General features: G+C 36.2%; 1 protein-coding gene across 1 annotated transcript in view; it reads right to left on the reverse strand.

The window, feature by feature from the left end:
- PTPN13 (protein tyrosine phosphatase non-receptor type 13) overlaps positions 1–19136 on the reverse strand; it is a 203483-nt gene that overhangs the window by 143421 nt on the left and 40926 nt on the right. Inside the window, exon 2 of the mRNA XM_081813137.1 lies at positions 7536–7655. Within this exon, the coding sequence (XP_081669263.1) occupies positions 7536–7650 (115 nt within the window). The 5' untranslated portion in view covers positions 7651–7655. The remainder of the gene's footprint in view (positions 1–7535; positions 7656–19136) is intronic.

Consider the following 19136-nt stretch of genomic DNA (forward strand, 5'->3'; position numbering starts at 1 on the left):
ATATAACATCTTAAAAAAAAAACAAAAACCACAAGAGTTAAAAAAAAAAGAATTTCAAATTAAGAAAAAAGGCTAAGTTCTAAATTTAACAATAATCTTTAGAAAACATTTGATATATTTTATTTTAATTTTTTTTTTTTTAAGATTTTTTATTTATTTATTTGAGAGAGAGAGAATGAGAGACAGAGAGCATGACAGGGAGGAGGGTCAGAGGGAGAAGCAGACTCCCTGCCGAGCAGGGAGCCCGATGCGGGACTCGATCCCGGGACTCCAGGATCATGACCTGAGCCGAAGGCAGTCGCTTAACCAACTGAGCCACCCAGGCGCCCACATTTGATATATTTTAAAGTAGCTTTTTTAAAGCATAATATGACACATAATAACTGCATATACTGAAAGAGTATAATTTCATGTTCTGACATATGAATACACTGTGAAACTGTTATCACAATCAAGATAATAAACATATCCATCACCCCCCAAAAGTCTTCTCATACACATTGTAATCCCTGCATTCTATCCCTTCTTGAACCTCTCATCCCCAAGCAACCAATCTGCTTTATTACTACCGTTTAGTTTGCATACTTTATAGAGTTTTAGATTAGAATTATCCAGTATGTTTTCTTTGTCTGACTTCCTTCACTCAGCATAATTATTTTGAAATTAATCCACACTGCTGCACGTATCAATAGTTTACCCCTTTTTATTGCTGTGTATTGTTTCATTATATGGACATACTACAATTTGTTCATCCATTCACCTGTTGATGGATATTTGGTTTGTTTCCAGGTTTTGCCTACTGCAAATAAAGCTAAGATGAGTATCTACATACAGGGCTTTGTTATGGACATAGGTTTTAATTTTTTTTGGTTAAGTACTTAGGAGTGTGTATGATAAATGTATATTTAACTTTTCAAGAAACTGTTAAAACTGTTTCCAAAATGTGAAACTGGATCATTTTATATCCCCACTAGCAGTACATGCAGTATAGCAGTTCCCCCCAAGTTCTTGCCAATTCCTGGAATGGTTGACCTTTAAATTTTAAGCATTCTAATAGATGTGAACTAATATCTCTTTGTGGCTGTAATCTTACATCTTTCTGATGACTAATGATATTATTGAGATTTTTGTATTTCCCTGAAGTCTAATAATTTCAAGTTATTTGAAATTAGAAATCTGTATATCTTCTATGGAAAACTAGCTATTCAAATCTTTTGCCCATTTTGGGGGTTTGTTTGTTCCTTACTACTGAGTTTTGAGAATTCTTTATGTATTCTGGATATAAGCCTTTTATCAGTTACATCATTTACAAATATTTTTGCCCAGTCTGTGACTTCTCCTGTCATTCTCTTAATAATGTTTTAAGAAGGGCGCCTGGGTGCCTCAGTCAGTTAAGCATTAGACTCTTAATTTTGGCTCAGGTCATGATCTCAGGGTCCTAAGACTGAACGCCTTGGGCTCTGTGCTGAGTGTGGAGCCTGCTGAAGATTCTCTCTCTCCCTTTCCTTCTGCCCCTCCCCCTGCTCTCATGCTCTCTCTCAAAAAAAAATTTTTTTTTGCCTCTACGTTCATGAGTTATATTGGTCTATAGTTTTATTTTCATTAATGTCTTTGTCTGATTTTGATATTAATGTTAACCTCACAGAATTAGTTGGGAAGTATTTGCTTTTCTTCAATTTTCTTCAGGTGTTTGATAAAGAATTGCTATTATTTCTTCCATAAATTTTTAGAATTCTCTAGCGAAGCAATGTGGACTTGGGGTTTTCTTTGTGGAACATTTAGAAATATACATTCATTCATCTTCATAGATATAGGGCAATTCAGGTTGTCTATTCATTCTTGAATGAACTATGGCATATGGTAGTTTTTGTCTTTTAAGGTGTCCATTTCAATTTCAACATTGAATTTAAATTTCCATGTCAATTTTTTCAACAGCTTTGGTCATAACTTTCCCTTATTATTCTTTTAATATCTGTAGAATCTGAAATGATGTCACTTTTTTTTTTTTAAAGATTTTATTTATTTATTTGACAGAGAGAGAGAGAGACAGCGAGAGAGGGAACACAAGCAGGGGGAGTGGGGGAGGGAGAAGCAGGCTTCCCGCTGAGCAGGGAGCCCGATGCGGGGCTCGATCCCAGGACCCTGGGACCATGACCTGAGCGGAAGGCAGACACTTAATGACTGAGCCACCCAGGTGCCCCAGAAATGATGTCACTTTTGTCCCCTGATATTATTTCTCTAAACATTCTGTTGCTATGCTTATAGAAAGGCTAATTTTAAAACTTTATTGTCATGTATAATGAAGTAATTTTATGGCTCTAAATAGTTATTGCTCATAACGACTTGTTTTAAAAGTTATATTATTTCTGCTCTGCCAACATTAATTTTTTTTAAAGATTTTATTTATTTATTTGACAGAGAGAGACATAGTGAGAAAGGGAACACAAGCAAGGGGACTGGGAGAGGGAGAAGCAGGCTTCCCGTGGAGCAGGGAGCCCGACGCAGGGCTCGATCCCAGCACCCCGGGATCATGACCTGAGCTGAAGGCGCTCCTGCCAACATTAATTCTTATAAGTCTTTAAACCGGGCCTTGTTCCCTTATCTCTAAAAATGATCAGGTGAAATGTGTTAAGATCTTTCCAGATCAAAGAGTTTGATTCCATAAATAAAAATATATATGTATTTGTGGTTCTGAGTTTATGTATTTCTTGTATGTTATTTTTCCCTTTCAGTAGCAAGAAAATTTCCCTGGAAGTATTTACTTTTTATTTTTTAAAAAAAGATTTTATTTATTTATTTGAGAGAGAGAGAGCATGAGCAGGGAGGAAGGACAGAGGTCAAGGGAGAAGCAGACTCCCTGCTGAGCAAGGAGCCTGACGTGGGACTCGATCCCAGGACGCTGGGATCATGAACTGAGCTGAAGGCAGACACTTAACTGAGCCACCCAGGTGCCCTCCCTGAAAGTATTTATTAATGTAAGCAACTGCACTAATAAAAAAAAGAAAAAACTTACATTTCACTTAATTTTGATAATAAAATAACAGACAATTCTCTAGTACGACTGTTTTCCAGAACGGTACAAACAAATTCTACTTTTTAAAACACTTTTCAAGAAGTGAGGAACAGAGAAATTTATTTGATATTTGTCCCAGATATCTGTAGTAATTTGTTTTCATTCACGCATATAAGCAAGTGTTTACAATGAAATACCGCCAAAGGTGGCTATATGCCCTGCTCTCTGCAACCTTGTTCAAATTTGTTTCCCAAAAAGAATAAGAAATGAAACAGTCTTCTTAATTTTCCAAGGATACTTGCTGTTAACTCTTTGAATGTTTTTATTTAGACAGTGAATTTTGCTTGTTTTTTAGCATTTTATGAAAATGCTTTATTCTATTTTTAACTATTTATTTAATTTACTAATTTCATTAATTATTATCTTATTTAATAAACAGGGAACCAGAAATGATTACATATAAAGGGATTTATATTCTTGCCTCAGTAAGGGAGATTATTTCTTTTCCTCTGATTAGTCATGAAGAGGCAAATTTAGCAACAACCAATCATCCACTCTAATACCTTAAAATCCCTTAGATTCAAAACATCTGTTTTCTGCAAAGAGCAACAGTTCCATAACTAAGAAAAAAAAAATCACTGTTTTGGGGAACTAATACTGTAAACTAAATTTTCAAGGCAGCAATAATTTCAGTTCTAAAGATGATCTAGAAAGCACATGAGAATGGCAGTGCTTTCTTATTATCTAGGAACACTCAGTTCTTGCATGAGTTCATCCATGATGTAAAAGCTAAATCTTAAATGAATATATATTTTCTGACATTAGCTATGCCTTCCAATCAATTAATAAAGTAGATTAAGAAGCATACAGTTAGAGTGTCATAATATGAAAGGACCCTTAATGAAATTCTTCCAGAATTTTTATTTCATTTGCCATTTTAATTTCCTAATTAAAAAAATAGGCAGAAAAAAAAAGGGTGGGGGGAGGGCAGTGCCTGGGTGGCTCAGTTGGTTAAGTGTCTGCCTGAGGCTCAGGTCATGATCCGGAGGCCTGGGATTAAGCCCCACATGGAGCTGTGCATCCGGCTCCCTGCTAGGCAGGGAGTCTGCTTCTCCCTTTCCCTCTGCTCCTCCCCAGCTCATGCTCTCTCTCTCTCTCTCTCTCTCTATCTCTCTCTCGCTCACTCTCTCTCACAAATAAATAAAATCTTTAGAAGAAAATAAGCAAAAAAGTAAAATCCAACCGTCTACTATTTACAAGTGATACCTAAATTTTAACACAGCTGATTTGAAAGTAAAGGAGAAAAGATACTAGGTAAATGACAAGGAAAAGGAAGCAGAGGTGGTAATATTAAAGAGCAGACTGCATAGACTTTAAGTCAATGAGTAGTAAAAAGGGAAAAAAGTTATTTTATATTGATAAAATATCCAGTCCATTTAAATTAGTCATTAGCCATTATATGTATCATATAAAATAGCATGAAAACACATGTTGGCAGTAGTAAGAAGACAGGGAAAGACATCATTATAATGGGAAATTTTAACTATCCCTATGAATTCGACAAATTAAGTATACAAACTAATATGGTTACAGAAAAATTTTAAAAGCACGAACAAGGTTAATTTATATCCTAGAAATAGAAAATACACATTCTTTTCAAATTCCCACAGACTATTTTACAAAATAGACCATATACAAGGCCATAACAAAATCTTTAAAAATTATAAAAAGTAGTCATAGAGATTGCACATTTTAACAATCATAAAACAATAAAACTAAGAAACTTGTAATAAAAGGAGAACCAATTATCAGTATCACCATTATCTAAATGTGTGGAATTATAGTTTTCAAAAAGTTCTATATTTTTCCTTCTCTGAAAAGAAACTCCTTTAAATATGGTGTCTTTCAGTAAGGTCATGCTTAGATATCATTATTCTATGAATAACAACCACAATAATTTTGTTTTAAAAAAGGCTAAAATTGCTGGGAGGCTCAAAAAGATTAAGAAACATCATTTTCTTGATTTGTGTTCAATAATCCCCCAGTGGAAATGCTTATTTCCAGCCTTGTATTCATAGGAGCTCATACTTGAACTTATATACTGAAAAAGACACAGGAGCCACATACAAGTTCAAGATAGGGGAAGAAACACCATCCATCAGAACCAAAACTAAGGTTTATATAATAGACACAAAAAGACAAAACCAAGAGAATAAAATACATTTTAGAAAAACAAACTTCTTAGAGACCATTGTATTTTACTTGCATTTCCACCCCTAACATTCCTACTGTTATTCGTAAGGGTGTCTACTAGAAAACCAAGACCAACACCATTCATTCACAAACTAAGCAAGCTAATAATTGTTTTATTTCAATTTGTTATAACGGTCAGGAGAAGAACTTGGGCCAAAAAGATACCATGTTATCAAACCAGGGAATGAAAATTTACAGAGATTTCAGATAAAAAAAAATCAAATAAGCATAAATTTCCTCCAAATAAATACAAATTTCCAATTGTCAATTATAATGGTTGGTAATTTCCAGAATGCCAAAGAAGCCAAATTCAATTTCTCTATATTACTGATGTTTCCCTGTGAATTGGATTGAAGGCCTTATGGTATCCAGCTCCCATTGGACGGTGTTTAAGACCTAAATGCCTCACACTTCATATATCCAGTAAGTCTCTCCATTATAATGTGCCAATATGCTATGCAGTAATTGTATCTTAATGACAAGTACTTTACATTCAGACATTCAGTCTCTATTAACATTACAAAATTTGAAAGAAGAAAAACCCCTAGGTATTTGCAGTGTGCCAGATACTTTGTATGAGTCATGGCCAGGGCAGTGATCCTGCCATTAGTATAATAAAAAGAGGTATTATCTCTCCCTCCTCTGAACGTCTGTAGGACTTATTGCCCCAATCATTTATTTGGCACAGGTTCTTGAAGTAGTAAACTCTTCACATGCATCTTGTCTGATTTGAGTGAATCCTTAAGGGCAACAGTTTCATCCTCTACTTATTGGGATCTTCCACACAAAACCTTACAGGCAACAGTTGTTTTCTTGAATATTAAACTGACTATTGTTAGCTAACTAAAGAACGCCACCAACATATCTTTCCTTCAACAACATCTTTGGAGCATGATTACTGCTTTATACTCCAGAATGCCCATACTTCCAAATTTTCTGAAAAATGAAAATGAAGCAAACAAAGACAAGGTCTACTTAAAATAGCTAGATTTAAGGTAATTGGCATTAGATAAAATGAATAAATTTTCTTTAGAGTAATCCTAACTCTAATCAAAGATCTAAAAAACCTAGTTTATAGCAGAATTGGAAGGGCCCCAACACTGTTTCAAATTCCTGTCCCTGGATTAGAAAATAAAAGCAACCACAACAAAGCTTTACCATCTGTCTCCAAACATTCTTCCTCTCTGCTCTAGACCTTCTTATACTCAGTGAGTGGTCACCTCTACACCTTCCAAAAGGTTCCCATGGCTCGTGGTCTTCAGCAATAACATTGTCTAATGACTCTCTAACATGAATCAAAATATCCTTAAGGACTTGTTAAACACATATTGCTGGGCTCTACCCCTAGAGTTTCGTATTCAGTAAGTCTAGTGGGGACCCACATTATTTGCATTTCTAACCAGTTTCAGGTGATGGTGATGCTACTCAACCAGAGACCATACTTCAAGAAACTATATTATATGCTCAAATCTTCCCCCATTTCTGAAATGTTTATTGTGTCTGACTAAATTACTCAAATCAATTTTAAAGTTTAATTCTTCTTTTAGATGAAGGTTGATTTCTTTACCTATTATTCTAAATAGGTGTTGGCCATGCGGGCTAAATGGCAAACACCATCTTCATGTGGAACCTTTCAGTATAGTATTAAATGTTTTTGGACAAAGAGTGACTCCCTAACTTTTCCAGCTCCAAAATGCCAACAGTCATTTGGACCCGGTGATCATCTCTACAGGAAAGCGCCAAACTAGTTATTCAGCCTACATTATCCTAATTTAGCGTTACAGGGATGCACATATTACTGTCTCTGCTGGGAATGTTTTCCCCTTCTCCAGTTAATTTTTCTTCTTTCTTAGCTCAGAGGTGACTTATTCAGGGAACCTTCCTTTTCTTCCCCAACTAGGTCAAATGCTATTAGGGGTTTTCACAGTCACTGAATCCTCTCCTTCGTAGCTCTTGTCATGGTTGCATTTTTTACATTTGCTTATATAAGTATTTTAACTAATAGCAATTTTCTGCACTGGATTACAAGCTCCAGACCAGACAGGCAAATATTTTTGGACTGGATCACCATTATATTTTCAGCACCTAGCACAATATCAGGGACAAAGAAGATGTTCAAATGAAGGTAGACAAGATCTGAGCTTTTTTTGCCCAAAGAAAGATAAGAAAAAGTATTCCTTTCTTTACTCTGCCTCCTTATTTGTTTTTCCGCCACCTGATACTCAAACAAACAAAAAAAAGCAAGCAAGAAAAAGACAAAAAGACTTACCTTTTCTGAATAATTCTTGGAGACTTTCAGCACTTTGATTTAATATAGCCCATATTTCTTCTTCCTGCAGAGGTCCACCCCGAACCTCCAGGGCCTCAGCTAGTGACACATGCATATTACCTAAGAAACAAAGGTAACAGGTGGGCTACACATCAGCAACTTGTACTGCACGTGCAATAGTGGAAGTTCGACATCCGTGATGAGAGACTGAGGTTCCTGGCTACCTCATTTCTCAATATGGACTTCAATCTAGATATCATCCTACATCTTAAATGCATAGAGGATAAAGGGATTGGAGGGGAAAAACCCTCAAAACAGCGACTTGCCCTAGCCCCATAAGGTCAGCTTCAGAGCCTGAACGGGAAAACAGGTGGTGACTATTTCATGGGAGAAGACAGAGACTTCAAGGTCTCAGGAGGCAGCAAAATGCAGACGATAAAATCAAAACAGCCAGATTGAACAGAAGGCGTTTCAGATTATAGTTCTAGGCTTCACCCTATCCATCCCAGGTAATAAGAGGACAGGAGCTCCTACGGCCATGGTGCATGAAGCTGAAATAAGATGGAACACATTTCTTCCATTCACTAATTGATTTCTCTATCTTTGATATATATAATATAACTATAAATTTTGTACTGAATGGACTTAACTACTTCTAGACCCAGCTTTGCTGCCAACTTAGCATTTGCCCTTGGAAAAGTCATTTCATCTCTAAACCTCAGTTTTCCATCTGTGACATGGGAATAATAATAATAATAATGCCATTTTGGGGTTTATAATGGGGGAAAAGGGTATTCCTGTAAACATGCTTTGTAATCTAACTCTATAAAGGTTGAATTAATAAAAAATCAGAAGGGTGCCTTTGTGGGGACATTTCTGTAGGGTAATTTTTTCAATGGCATTCAATTAAGTGGGTGATAGAATGACAAATTTTAAGGTTTTCTACTGGGGCACAATAATCCTACTTTCATCGTGAAAGGGGGGAATGCAGCTACTTAATATCATCATATATAAAGTTTCCTACACTGACATTTCTTGAAAAGAAAATTGCTCTTGATCACTAAGATTTCTACCCATTCTAACCAATTTAAGTATAATGTGCATAATGTATATCTCTTGGTAGGCAGAAGCAGATGGGTTTGGAAAAGAAGCTAGAGGGAGTGGAAAATGTTAAATGCTTATTTTCTGTAATTATATCCTTCATTAAATTTTAAACTTAACCTATTAAAAAACAGCTGTTTCAGACAAAAGCTGACTTTGTTTACTCAACTAACGAAGATGGCTAATATTTTTTTAAATTTACATTTATGATACTTTAACCCAAACTGAAAAAAAGCAATTCCAGCTACAAAGGAGGACAGCCATGTCTTGTTACTTTCCTTTTCAAATGTTTACTATGGCATTTTATGCTTAGTATCTGCCTTAAGGGGTGTGCACTTAAATGCACAGTGTAGTAGTTAAAAGGGAAGATGTAAGATACTGCTTAGAAAAAGCCAAAGGCATTTTTACTTAGCTTGCACAGAACTGATTATTTATTCAGGCACCTCTCCCCCACAAAAAAACTGTTTCTTATGCACTTTATTAAATGATAGTACATTTTTAAAAAAATAGTGAGATGCATTGCTTTCTAAGAGACATCTGAGTTATTATCTTCTACAGAAAACACTGCATGAAATTTGAAGTTTCAACAGTCGCATCAAGATACTATTAGCAATCAGATACCAACAGGATTTGTGAGAAAGTCTACCCTGTAGCAAATTTCCAAACTAATATGTCTGAGAATACATATAAAGATAAAAAGAGTAGAGAGAAAATTGCATACGAAGAATTTCTTTTAAGATAGCTGTACTGATGTTCGTGCCTCCTTCCCAAAACAGGAGGGGTATAGTATAGGAAGGTGCCTTTGTTTGACCTCTAGCTGGTAAAAGAGGCCTCCATGGGACCATTATGAGTGCTTCCCTGATATTAGGGATGCCATAGGGAGGACACCACAGACTGGTACCTGATACTCTAGGAATCTAAAGGTTTCTAAATCTAAAGGCTCCTAAAAATACTAGATACTTCTAAATCTAAAGGCTCTCACTCTGACACAGAAGCTAAAGAGGAGAGGGCACATGAGATTCAGAGTGATGAAGCATGCTGTATTTGGGATGGGAAGGTGTAAATAAGCAGGCCCACACAGAAGGCCAGCTTGGAGCTAACAAAATCCTACCCAGACGATGAAAATGTTACAAAATTTAGGTTGTGGTAATGGTTAAACAACTCCGTGTCTATACTAAAAACCACTGAAGGTACATTTTAAAAGGGTAAATTTTATGATATGTCAATTATATCTCAGGAAAGGTATCTAAAAACAAAACAAAACAAAACAAAAAAACGACCCTACTCAGAGTACCTCTTGAGTTCCCAGAGAACCTTCAGGAGGGGGAAGGTGGGGGAAGGGGAGGAGTGATGAACAGAAAGGATTAAGGGGTAGGAAGAGAAGGAGGAGAAGGAAGAGGAAAAAGAATTCAGTAGGGCTCATAGGAAGAATCATTTTTTTAAAATGTCACAGGAAGTATAGCTCCAGTAAAGGTCTCTGAAGAACACACAAAAGTACACATAAGAGAAAGAGTCAGCCTTAAGAACATACCAAGTTCAAAAAGAGTTACAGGTCAGGTAAAAAAAATTGTTTGCCTCTTTACCTTTCTTCCTGCCCCTAGTTTAAATCCTGATGGGATCAGATAAAGCAACTTGCCAGTGGGTGAGGAGATAAGCAACAAAAAGAAGAGTCAAGCACACAGCCTCGTAGCTAGGGGAGGGAATAGTTTTAGCTTTGAATGAAGACTGAAGTGTTGATTAATATACTTACTAGGCACTTTTTTTTTTTTTAAGATTTTATCTATTTATTTGAGAGAGAGAGAATGAGAGAGCACATGAGAGGGGGGAGGGTCAGAGGGAGAAGCAGGCTCCCCACCGAGCAGGGAGCCCAATGCGCGACCTGATCCCGGGACTCCAGGATCATGACCTGAGCCGAAGGCAGTCGCTTAACCAACTGAGCCACCCAGGCGCCCACTAGGCACTTTTAATTACGGAATTGACACTGTATTTTCAACTTGAGTGACTGTAGTTATTAGTGACTGTAAGGAGAGAATTATGGACCCGAGTTTTTATTTTTAATTTTTATTTATTTATTTTGAGAGAGAGAGAGTGTGGGAAGGGGGCAGAGGGAGAGGGGAGAGAGAGAATCTTAAGCTAGCGTCATGCCCAGTGCAGAGCCCGATGCCGGGGCTTGATCTCACCACCCTGAGATCATGACCTGAGCCAAATTAAGTGTCAGGCACTTATAACTGACTCGGACACCTAGGTGCCCCAGACCTGAATTTTTTATATAGAGGCAACAGAAGAACTTCTCTCATGGAAGGAAGGAAGGAAGGTGATGGACAAAGTAAGTTGCTTATGATTATACCTTATGCATTGTAAAGAAAATGATCTGTATCACACACACAAAGTTTTAAATCTTAAGATACAGATTTTTACTTATTTTTAAAGAAATAGGTTTTTAAAATATAATTATTCTCTATAAGAAAATGAAAAAGTAAAAGTAACTTACAACAGAATTTTTTCAGTGTTTGACTTTTCTATCTATAAAGATTACTAATTATACTTCTGTTGCTTGACTCGATCAGGCTGAATTATATTTTATTAATCCTCTTAATTTTTATTAAAAAGTTTTTGTCCATTCAGTGTAGTAGGATCTCTACGCATCTCTGGTTGGAACTTGTTAGAACTCCAAAACCTAGAAAACATTGTTTTCTAAAGCAATATTACCTAGCTAACAGAATAGATTTGATATTTATAATTTATAATTTGCTAGAAAAAGACTTTAAGATTTTTAAAAACCGCATCACCCTTCTAATCGCCCAATCTCAAAACTTAATGTAATGTTAAAGCAGCTTTCTAAATATCAAACAACACTATACCTTCTAAATTGTCTATCACCATGTTTGGCAACTGCTTACCATCATCATCATTTTTTTCTGTTACTTTTATTCACCTTTACTATAGTTTTCCAGATCATTAGTTCTGAAAGGAAAGAGAAGACAAAGGAATGAAAGAAATGCATAAGTATAAGGATGAAAAAAAAGTGGAGAAAAAGAAGCTTGAAGTCAACCAACAGATAAGGGAAACAATTTGTCATGAAAATTCTTTTTTTTTTTTTTTTAATTTGACAGAGAGAGAGAGAGAGAGCGCGCACACAGCAGGGGAAGCAGTAGAGGGAGAGGAGGAAGCAGTAGAGGGAGAGGAAGAAGCAGGTTCCCCAATGTGGGGCTTAATCCCATGACCCTGGGATCATGACCTAAGCTGAAGGCAGATTCTTAACTGACTGAACCACCAAGGCGCCTCTGTCATGAAAATTCTTAAAAGTGTATTACTTCAGTTGTTTTCTTTAGGCACAGTACTAGATAACCTGGGGTACAGATGTATGACTGGAATTATTTTACTATCAAAGAGGTTCTGCTCTACAGTAAACTTAACTGTATTCTTCACTTTTGTTTCCTTGAGTGTTGTTGGTTACATAAATAAGTTTAAGGGAAGACTTTCAAATAAGAAAAATTAATTATATTACATAACCAGAATCATTACTGTGTTTTTGGTTAACACAAGTATTAACTATCATGACCTTAAAACTGTGCCCAGTCAGACAAAGCCACAAAAGGATTCTAACAGATGTCATCTTAATCCTGAGGGATTTGTGTCACTCACAAATAGGAAGCACAGAAAAGTGATTCCAAAAAGAATGAAATAGTAAACAGATTAACTGAATCCAATCAAGTCATGTAATAACCTGTCTGGGGGTAGACTAATGAATTAGGTGTGTTTAAGTTGATTCTAAGGAAATAGGGCTGTAAGACTACCCTGTTTTAGAACAAAGCAACTACAGAATAGAGCTCAGTGTGTGCCACTAGTTTTGGGCAAAGAGCCACTCACCATCCTGGCTAAGGACATCTTTGGTCATTAAGAAACCATGAGTTGAGAAAGCAACCTCCAAAACTGTAAGTTATCTTTTAACCCAAAAAGATTCACAATGAAGTTTATAAAAAGTTTAAGAGAAGCAAGCTCATATATTAGTTATTTTTGAAAATTAAAGAATCTGTGGGGTGCCTGGGTGGCTCAGTTGGCTAAGCATCTGACTCCTGATTTCAGCTCAGGTCATGATCTCAGGGTTGTGGGATTGAGCCCTGGGCTGGGCTCCCTGCTGGGTGGGGTGTCTGCTTGAGATGCTCTCTCTTTCTCTCTCTGCCCCTCCCCCTGCTCATGTACACCCTCTCTAAAATAAATAAATCCTAAAAAAAAAAACAAAATTAAAGAATCTGTATATATTTGGAATTTTAGCTGTTTCTAAACAGAAATAGGTCAGATAGAATAACAGATATACTTTGTGATGCCAATTTAAATAATATAATTGAGAAAATGAGTTCAGACTTGTATTTTAAAATGTATAAAATGTCACTGAAACATCTAAGAGAACTTAAATCTTGGCATACTTACAAGTTTTCATTCATCAGATTTATTTAAATACTCAGGAAGGTTTTTTTGGTCAGTCAGACAACTGAAATACCTTTTATTTTTAAAGATTTACTTATTTTAGAGGGAAAAAGAGAGCACAAGCAGGAGGGGTACAGGGAGAGGGAGAGAGAGAATCTCAGACAGACTCCGAAATGAGCGAATATGACACAGGACTCAATCTCACGACCCCAAGATCACCACCGGAGCCAAAACCAAGAGTCAGACGCTCAGCTAACTGTGCCACCCAGGCGCTCGTGAAATACTTTAAAAAAATTTACTCTTAATTATATGAGTGCAGTTTAAAATATTTAAGAAAATTTAATTAATAAAGTTTGAAAATGTGATTACACATCCAAAGAACTCCTTAAAAATAACTATTAAAATCTTCTACAAGTATAATAAAATAACTAAATTGACCTTAGAAGCTTAAGAACTAGGTTCTAGAATTTTTAATAAAAAATTTAAAATAATTTTCAATAAGCTTTTCTGCATACAATAATACCTCAGAGTCCATTTTTAAAAACGTTTATTTATTTTAGAAAGAGAGAGAGAGCACACGAATGGGAGGGGCAGAGGAAGAGGGAGAGAGAATCTCAATCAGACTCTTCACTGAGCATGGAGCTGATGCAGGGCCGACATGGTGCTCAGTCTCACGACCTTGAGACCAAGACCTGAGCAGAAATCAAGAGTTAGACGCTCAATGAACTGTACCACCCAGGCGCCCCAGAAGCCATTTTTTTTTTTTTAAGTTAGGAGAAAATCAATTTGACAAAGTTTTCTTAGATACAATATCAAATGGAAAAGGGGACCATCTTACATGGTTGATAGGAATGCAAACTGGTGCAGCCACCCTGGAAAACAGTATGGAGGTTCCTCAAAAAGTTAAAAATAGAACTACCCAATGATCCAGCAATTGTACTACTAGGTATTTATCCAAAGGATACAAAAATAGTGTTTTGAAGGGGCTCATGCACCCCCAATGTTTATAGCAGCAATGTCCACAATAGCCAAACTATAGAAAGAGCCCAGATGTCCATCGACAGATGAATGAAGAAGATGTGGTGTGTATACATATATATATGTATACATAATACATATATATAATGGAATATTACTCAGCCATCAAAAAGAATGAAGTCTTGCCATTTGCAACAATGTGGATGGAGCTAGACAGTATAATGCTAAGTGAAATACGTTAGAGTGAGACAAATACTGTATGATTTCACTCATATATGGAATTTAAGAAATAAAACAGAGGATCATAGGGGAAGGCAGGGAAAAATAAGATGAAAACAGAGAGGGAGACAAACCATAAGAGACACCTAACTCTAGGAAACAAACTGAGGGTTGCTGGAGGGCAGGTGGGGGGGATGGGGTAATTGGGTGATGGGCATTAAGGAGGGTACTTGACGTAATGTACCGGGTATTGTATGCAACTGATGAGTCACTAAATTTTACCCCTAAAACCAAAAAAGATACAATATCAAATGTGTGATCCATAAAATAAAAAATGATAAAGTAGGATCTATCAAAATTAAAACCTCTGCTCTTTGAAGAGAACTATTAAAAGAATGAAAAAAAGCCACATATTAAAGGAAAATATTTGCTGATAAAAGACTTTTATCCAGAAAAATAATTATCAAAGTCAGTAATGGGAAAATAATCCAATTTAAAAAAAAATGGAAAAGAGATTTGAATAAACACTTCATCAGAGAAAGTATATGGATGTCAAACATATGAAAAGATGCTCAACATCGTTAGTCATTAGGAAAATGAAAATTAAAACAATGAGACACTGTTACATAGATATCAATGGCTAAAATGAAAAAGACTGTCTGAACTGAGTATTGACAAGGATGTGGAGGAACTGGAACTTTCATACACTGCTAGTGGGAATGTAAAATGGTACCCTTTGGAAAAATATTTGTTAAAAGTTTCTTAAATTAAATACAAGCTTGCCATATGGTCTAGTCATTCCCCTCCATGTTATTTACTCAGTAGAAATTTAAGCACATATCTATATGAAGATTTACATGCAACCTTCATTGCAGCTTTGTTGTAATAGCTGAAAATGAAACAAGCAAATGTCTGCCAACAGGTGAATGGATAAATAGATTTTAGTACATTTCCACAATGGATTATTAATCAGCAATAAAAAGGAATGAACTTTTACTGATACATGCAACAATATGTATCTCAAAATAATTATGCTAAGTAAAGGAAACTAGACAAAAAAAGTACATGATTTATGATTACATATGTACAAAATAATAGAAAATGCAAATGAATCTATAGTTAGAGAAAGAGGTTCAGTTAGCCTGAGGATGTCATTGCCCTGTGGAGAAGCATGTGGGAGTGATTATAAAGGGACATGAGAAAATGTTTGGGGATGATGGATATGTTCATTACCTTTATTGTGATGATGGTTTCACAGATGCATACATATTTCATAACTTACCAAGTTGTATACTTTAAATATGTATAGTTTATTATATATCTCAATTATGCATCAATAACACTGTTTAAAAGAGAAATAACTAAACTTGACAAAAGCAAGACAGCATTGCTTTTCTTTGTCCCATGAAGCTGTATGAATTTTGTTATTGTCAGAAGGAACCAAGCCCCAACTTCAGGTAACACATGCTTTAAAAAAAAAAAAAAAAAAAGACTTGTTTTCTAAAAGTTAACTTCTCCCATTAAAAAAAAAAACTATGACTACAAAAACCAAAATCTATGGCTAAAGTCTAAGATCTTCCCTCCTCAAACAGCCAAAGCATATCTAAGATGCCATATAACTTATATGTTAGTAAAATTAGAATTTGTGCATTGATAACACAATCTTTTTAAAAACCCATTATTCAAGATAGCAATCCCTTGTTTTTCTCTCAACTTCTAATTTTGTAAGCATTTAAACCCAAAATGATAATCACAATAATTAGAGGACACATCAAATAACGTCAAATTATTTCTTTTTAACTACTGACCCAGAATGGCCAACACCAAGACAGATATATTCAAAGTAGAAACAATAAAAGCACTATTATAACTCTAGAAGACTAAAAGCTAATCTCCCTGAATAAATATATACATTAGTTTCTTTCCATTAGGGTGTAAGAATCGATTGATTCTTGTGGGGAAAAACATTATTGCCTAATATAGTTAGGAAAGATTAAGGAAGAATTGGGATTTTTTTAGGAGAAAAAGAGATAAAACTCAGTGAAGTTTTAATTGGATGTTACCTCAAGATAGAAAACAGCACGTGTCTAAACATTTTTATTGAAGCTGGAGCAATGCTTAATACTTGTCAACTTTTCCATTTTACTTTTCCAGTGAGAGAAGAGAAACTAAAACAAACACAAATCTAAATTGCCTTTCTGGGCCTCTGGCTCATGTCAACCACTTATCTAAATAGAAATCATATATGCCTGTTCCCTGCTTTCAAAGACAGCTTCAAAAAACCAGAAGAAAAAACTCTGGAATTCTTTACTCTCTATGTATCATTTAAACTTAGGAGAAAAGTAAAATGGAGGGGAAAATCCCTAATTTCACATGCTACATTTCTCCTCACCAACTGGGAAGTACCAACAGAAAGTAATGTTACGGTAGAATTTCAGTTTTGAGTATTGTCTTTCTACATCACCCCTCCTCCCCACCCACTGACTTTTGCTAAGATCATTGCTTTAGAGTACTCACTGGTCTTCCTGAAGAAATGTAGACTTAAAATGTATCAGAGGGGGCAACCACTAAAGGAAACAAATATGTATAAAGCATAAAAGACTAAGATAAAAATTTGTATTTGTCCTTTATTTATATAATAAACAAATTAGTGTGGTAGGCAGAACTTTGAGATTGCCCTGAACGTTCCTTTCATGTTGTGAATGGCTTATGTGGGGGCACAGAGCAAAGACCAAGGGGTGGCCTCTAGAAACAGACAGTGTACTCCAGCCAACAACCAGCAAGAAAATGGTCCTGCAATCACAAGGAACTGAATTCTAACAACCAGTGAGCATGGCATAGGATTCTGAAGCCTCAGAAGATACTGTAGTCCCAACTGACACTTTGATTTCAGTCTGGTTAGATCCTGAAAAGGGGAACCAGCTAATCTACACCCAGTCTCCTGACCAACAAGAAACGTAAAATCATAAATTTCTGTTGCTTTAAGATGCTAAACTTTAAGATGATAATTTGTTACATTAGAAAACTAGAAAACTAATACGGATTTTTGTACCTGAACCCTGGGATGCTGCATTAACAATAAAAACGTGAGCACAGCTTTGGAATTGGATATTGAGTAGCAGCTATGAGAATTTTGAGATGCGTGATAGGGAAAGTCTAACTTGCCTTGAATAGATTTTTTAATAGACATTTGGACCTTAATCTGGATGCTGCTGGTAAGGACTCAGAAGGAAATGAGGAACATGTAATAGGTGTACCTTAGAGATATTGCAGGTTCAGTTTCAGACCACCACAAGAAAGTGAGTATTGAAATAAAGCAAGTCAAATGAAATTTGTGGTTTCCCAGGGCAGATAAATTATGTTTACACTATAATCTACTAAGCATGCAATAGCATTATGTTTAAAAAAAATCACTGTATATACCTTAACTTAAAAACTTTAGTGCTAAAAAATTCTAACTGCCACCTAAGCTTTCAGTGAGTTGTCCTCTTTTTGCTGGTGGAGGGTCTTGCCTTGATGCTGATGACTGCTAACTGATCAAGGTGGTGGTTGTTACAGGCTGGGGTGGCTGTGGCAATTTCTTATAATAAGACAACAGTGAAAATGCCACACTGATGGACTCTTTCATAAATGATTTCTTTGTATATGCAATGGTGTTTGACAGCATTGCACCCATAGTAGAACTTCTTTAAAAACTGGATATGGGGTGCGTGGGTGGCTCAGACGGTTAAGCGTCCAATTCTTCATTTCTGCTCGGGTCATGATCTTAGGGTCATGAGATGGAGCCCAGCGTTGGGCTCCACGTTCAGCTGGGAGTCTTCTTGAGTCTCTCTCTCCGTCTTACTGCCCTTCCACCTCTCCCATGCGAGCTCTCTCTCTCAAATAAATAGATCTTTAAAAATAAGTAAATAAAATAAAAACTGAAGTCAATCCTCTCAAAGCTGCTGCTGCTTTATCAACTAAGTTAATGTAATATTCCAAATTCTTTGTTGTCATATTGACAACCTTCACAGCATTTTCACCAGGAGTAGATTTGATCTCAAGAAACTACTTTCTTAGCTCATCCATAAGAAGCAACTCTTCATCTGTTAGTTTTATCATCAGATTGTAGCAATTCAGTTACATCTTCAGGCACCACTTTTGATTCTAGTTCTCTTGCTATTCCTATCATATCTGTAGTTACTTCCTCTGCTTGCATTCCTCAAAGTCATCCATCATCTGAGGCTCAGAATCCTATGCCAAAGTCAACTTCTTCCGAAAAGTCCTATTAATGTTGGTATAGTTACCTCTTCCCATGAATCATAAATGTTTTTAATGACATTCAGAAAGGTGAACACTTTCCAGAAGGCTTTCAATGTATTTTTCACAGGTCCATCAGGTCCATTTTTTTTTTTTTTAAGATTTTATTTATTTATTTGACAGAGAGAGACACAGCGAGAGAGGGAACACAAGCAGGGGAGTGGGAGAGGGAGAAGCAGGCTCCCCGCAGAGCAGGGAGCCCGATGCGGGACTCGATCCCAGGACCCTGGGATCATGACCTGAGCTGAAGGCAGTCGCTTAACCAACTGAGCCACCCAGGCGCCCCAAAATGTACTTCTTAAATAGAAAGTCACAAATAGTCCTTGATTTATGGGGTGCAAAATGGATGCTGTGTCAGCAGGCATGAAAACAACATTAATCTTAGACATGTCCGTCAAAGCTCTTAGGTGACCAGGTGCATTGTCAATGAGCAGTGATATTTTGAAAGGTATCTTTTTTCCTGAGCAAGTGGGTCTCAACAATGGGCTTAAATATTCAGTAAACCATGTTACAAACAGATTTGCTGTCATCCAGGCTTTGTTGTTCCACTGAGGTACAGGCACATTAGATTTCACA

This window comes from Leptonychotes weddellii, chromosome 2 (assembly GCF_054177405.1).
Source record: "Leptonychotes weddellii isolate Sample4059 chromosome 2, ASM5417740v2, whole genome shotgun sequence".
Lineage (NCBI taxonomy): Eukaryota > Metazoa > Chordata > Mammalia > Carnivora > Phocidae > Leptonychotes > Leptonychotes weddellii.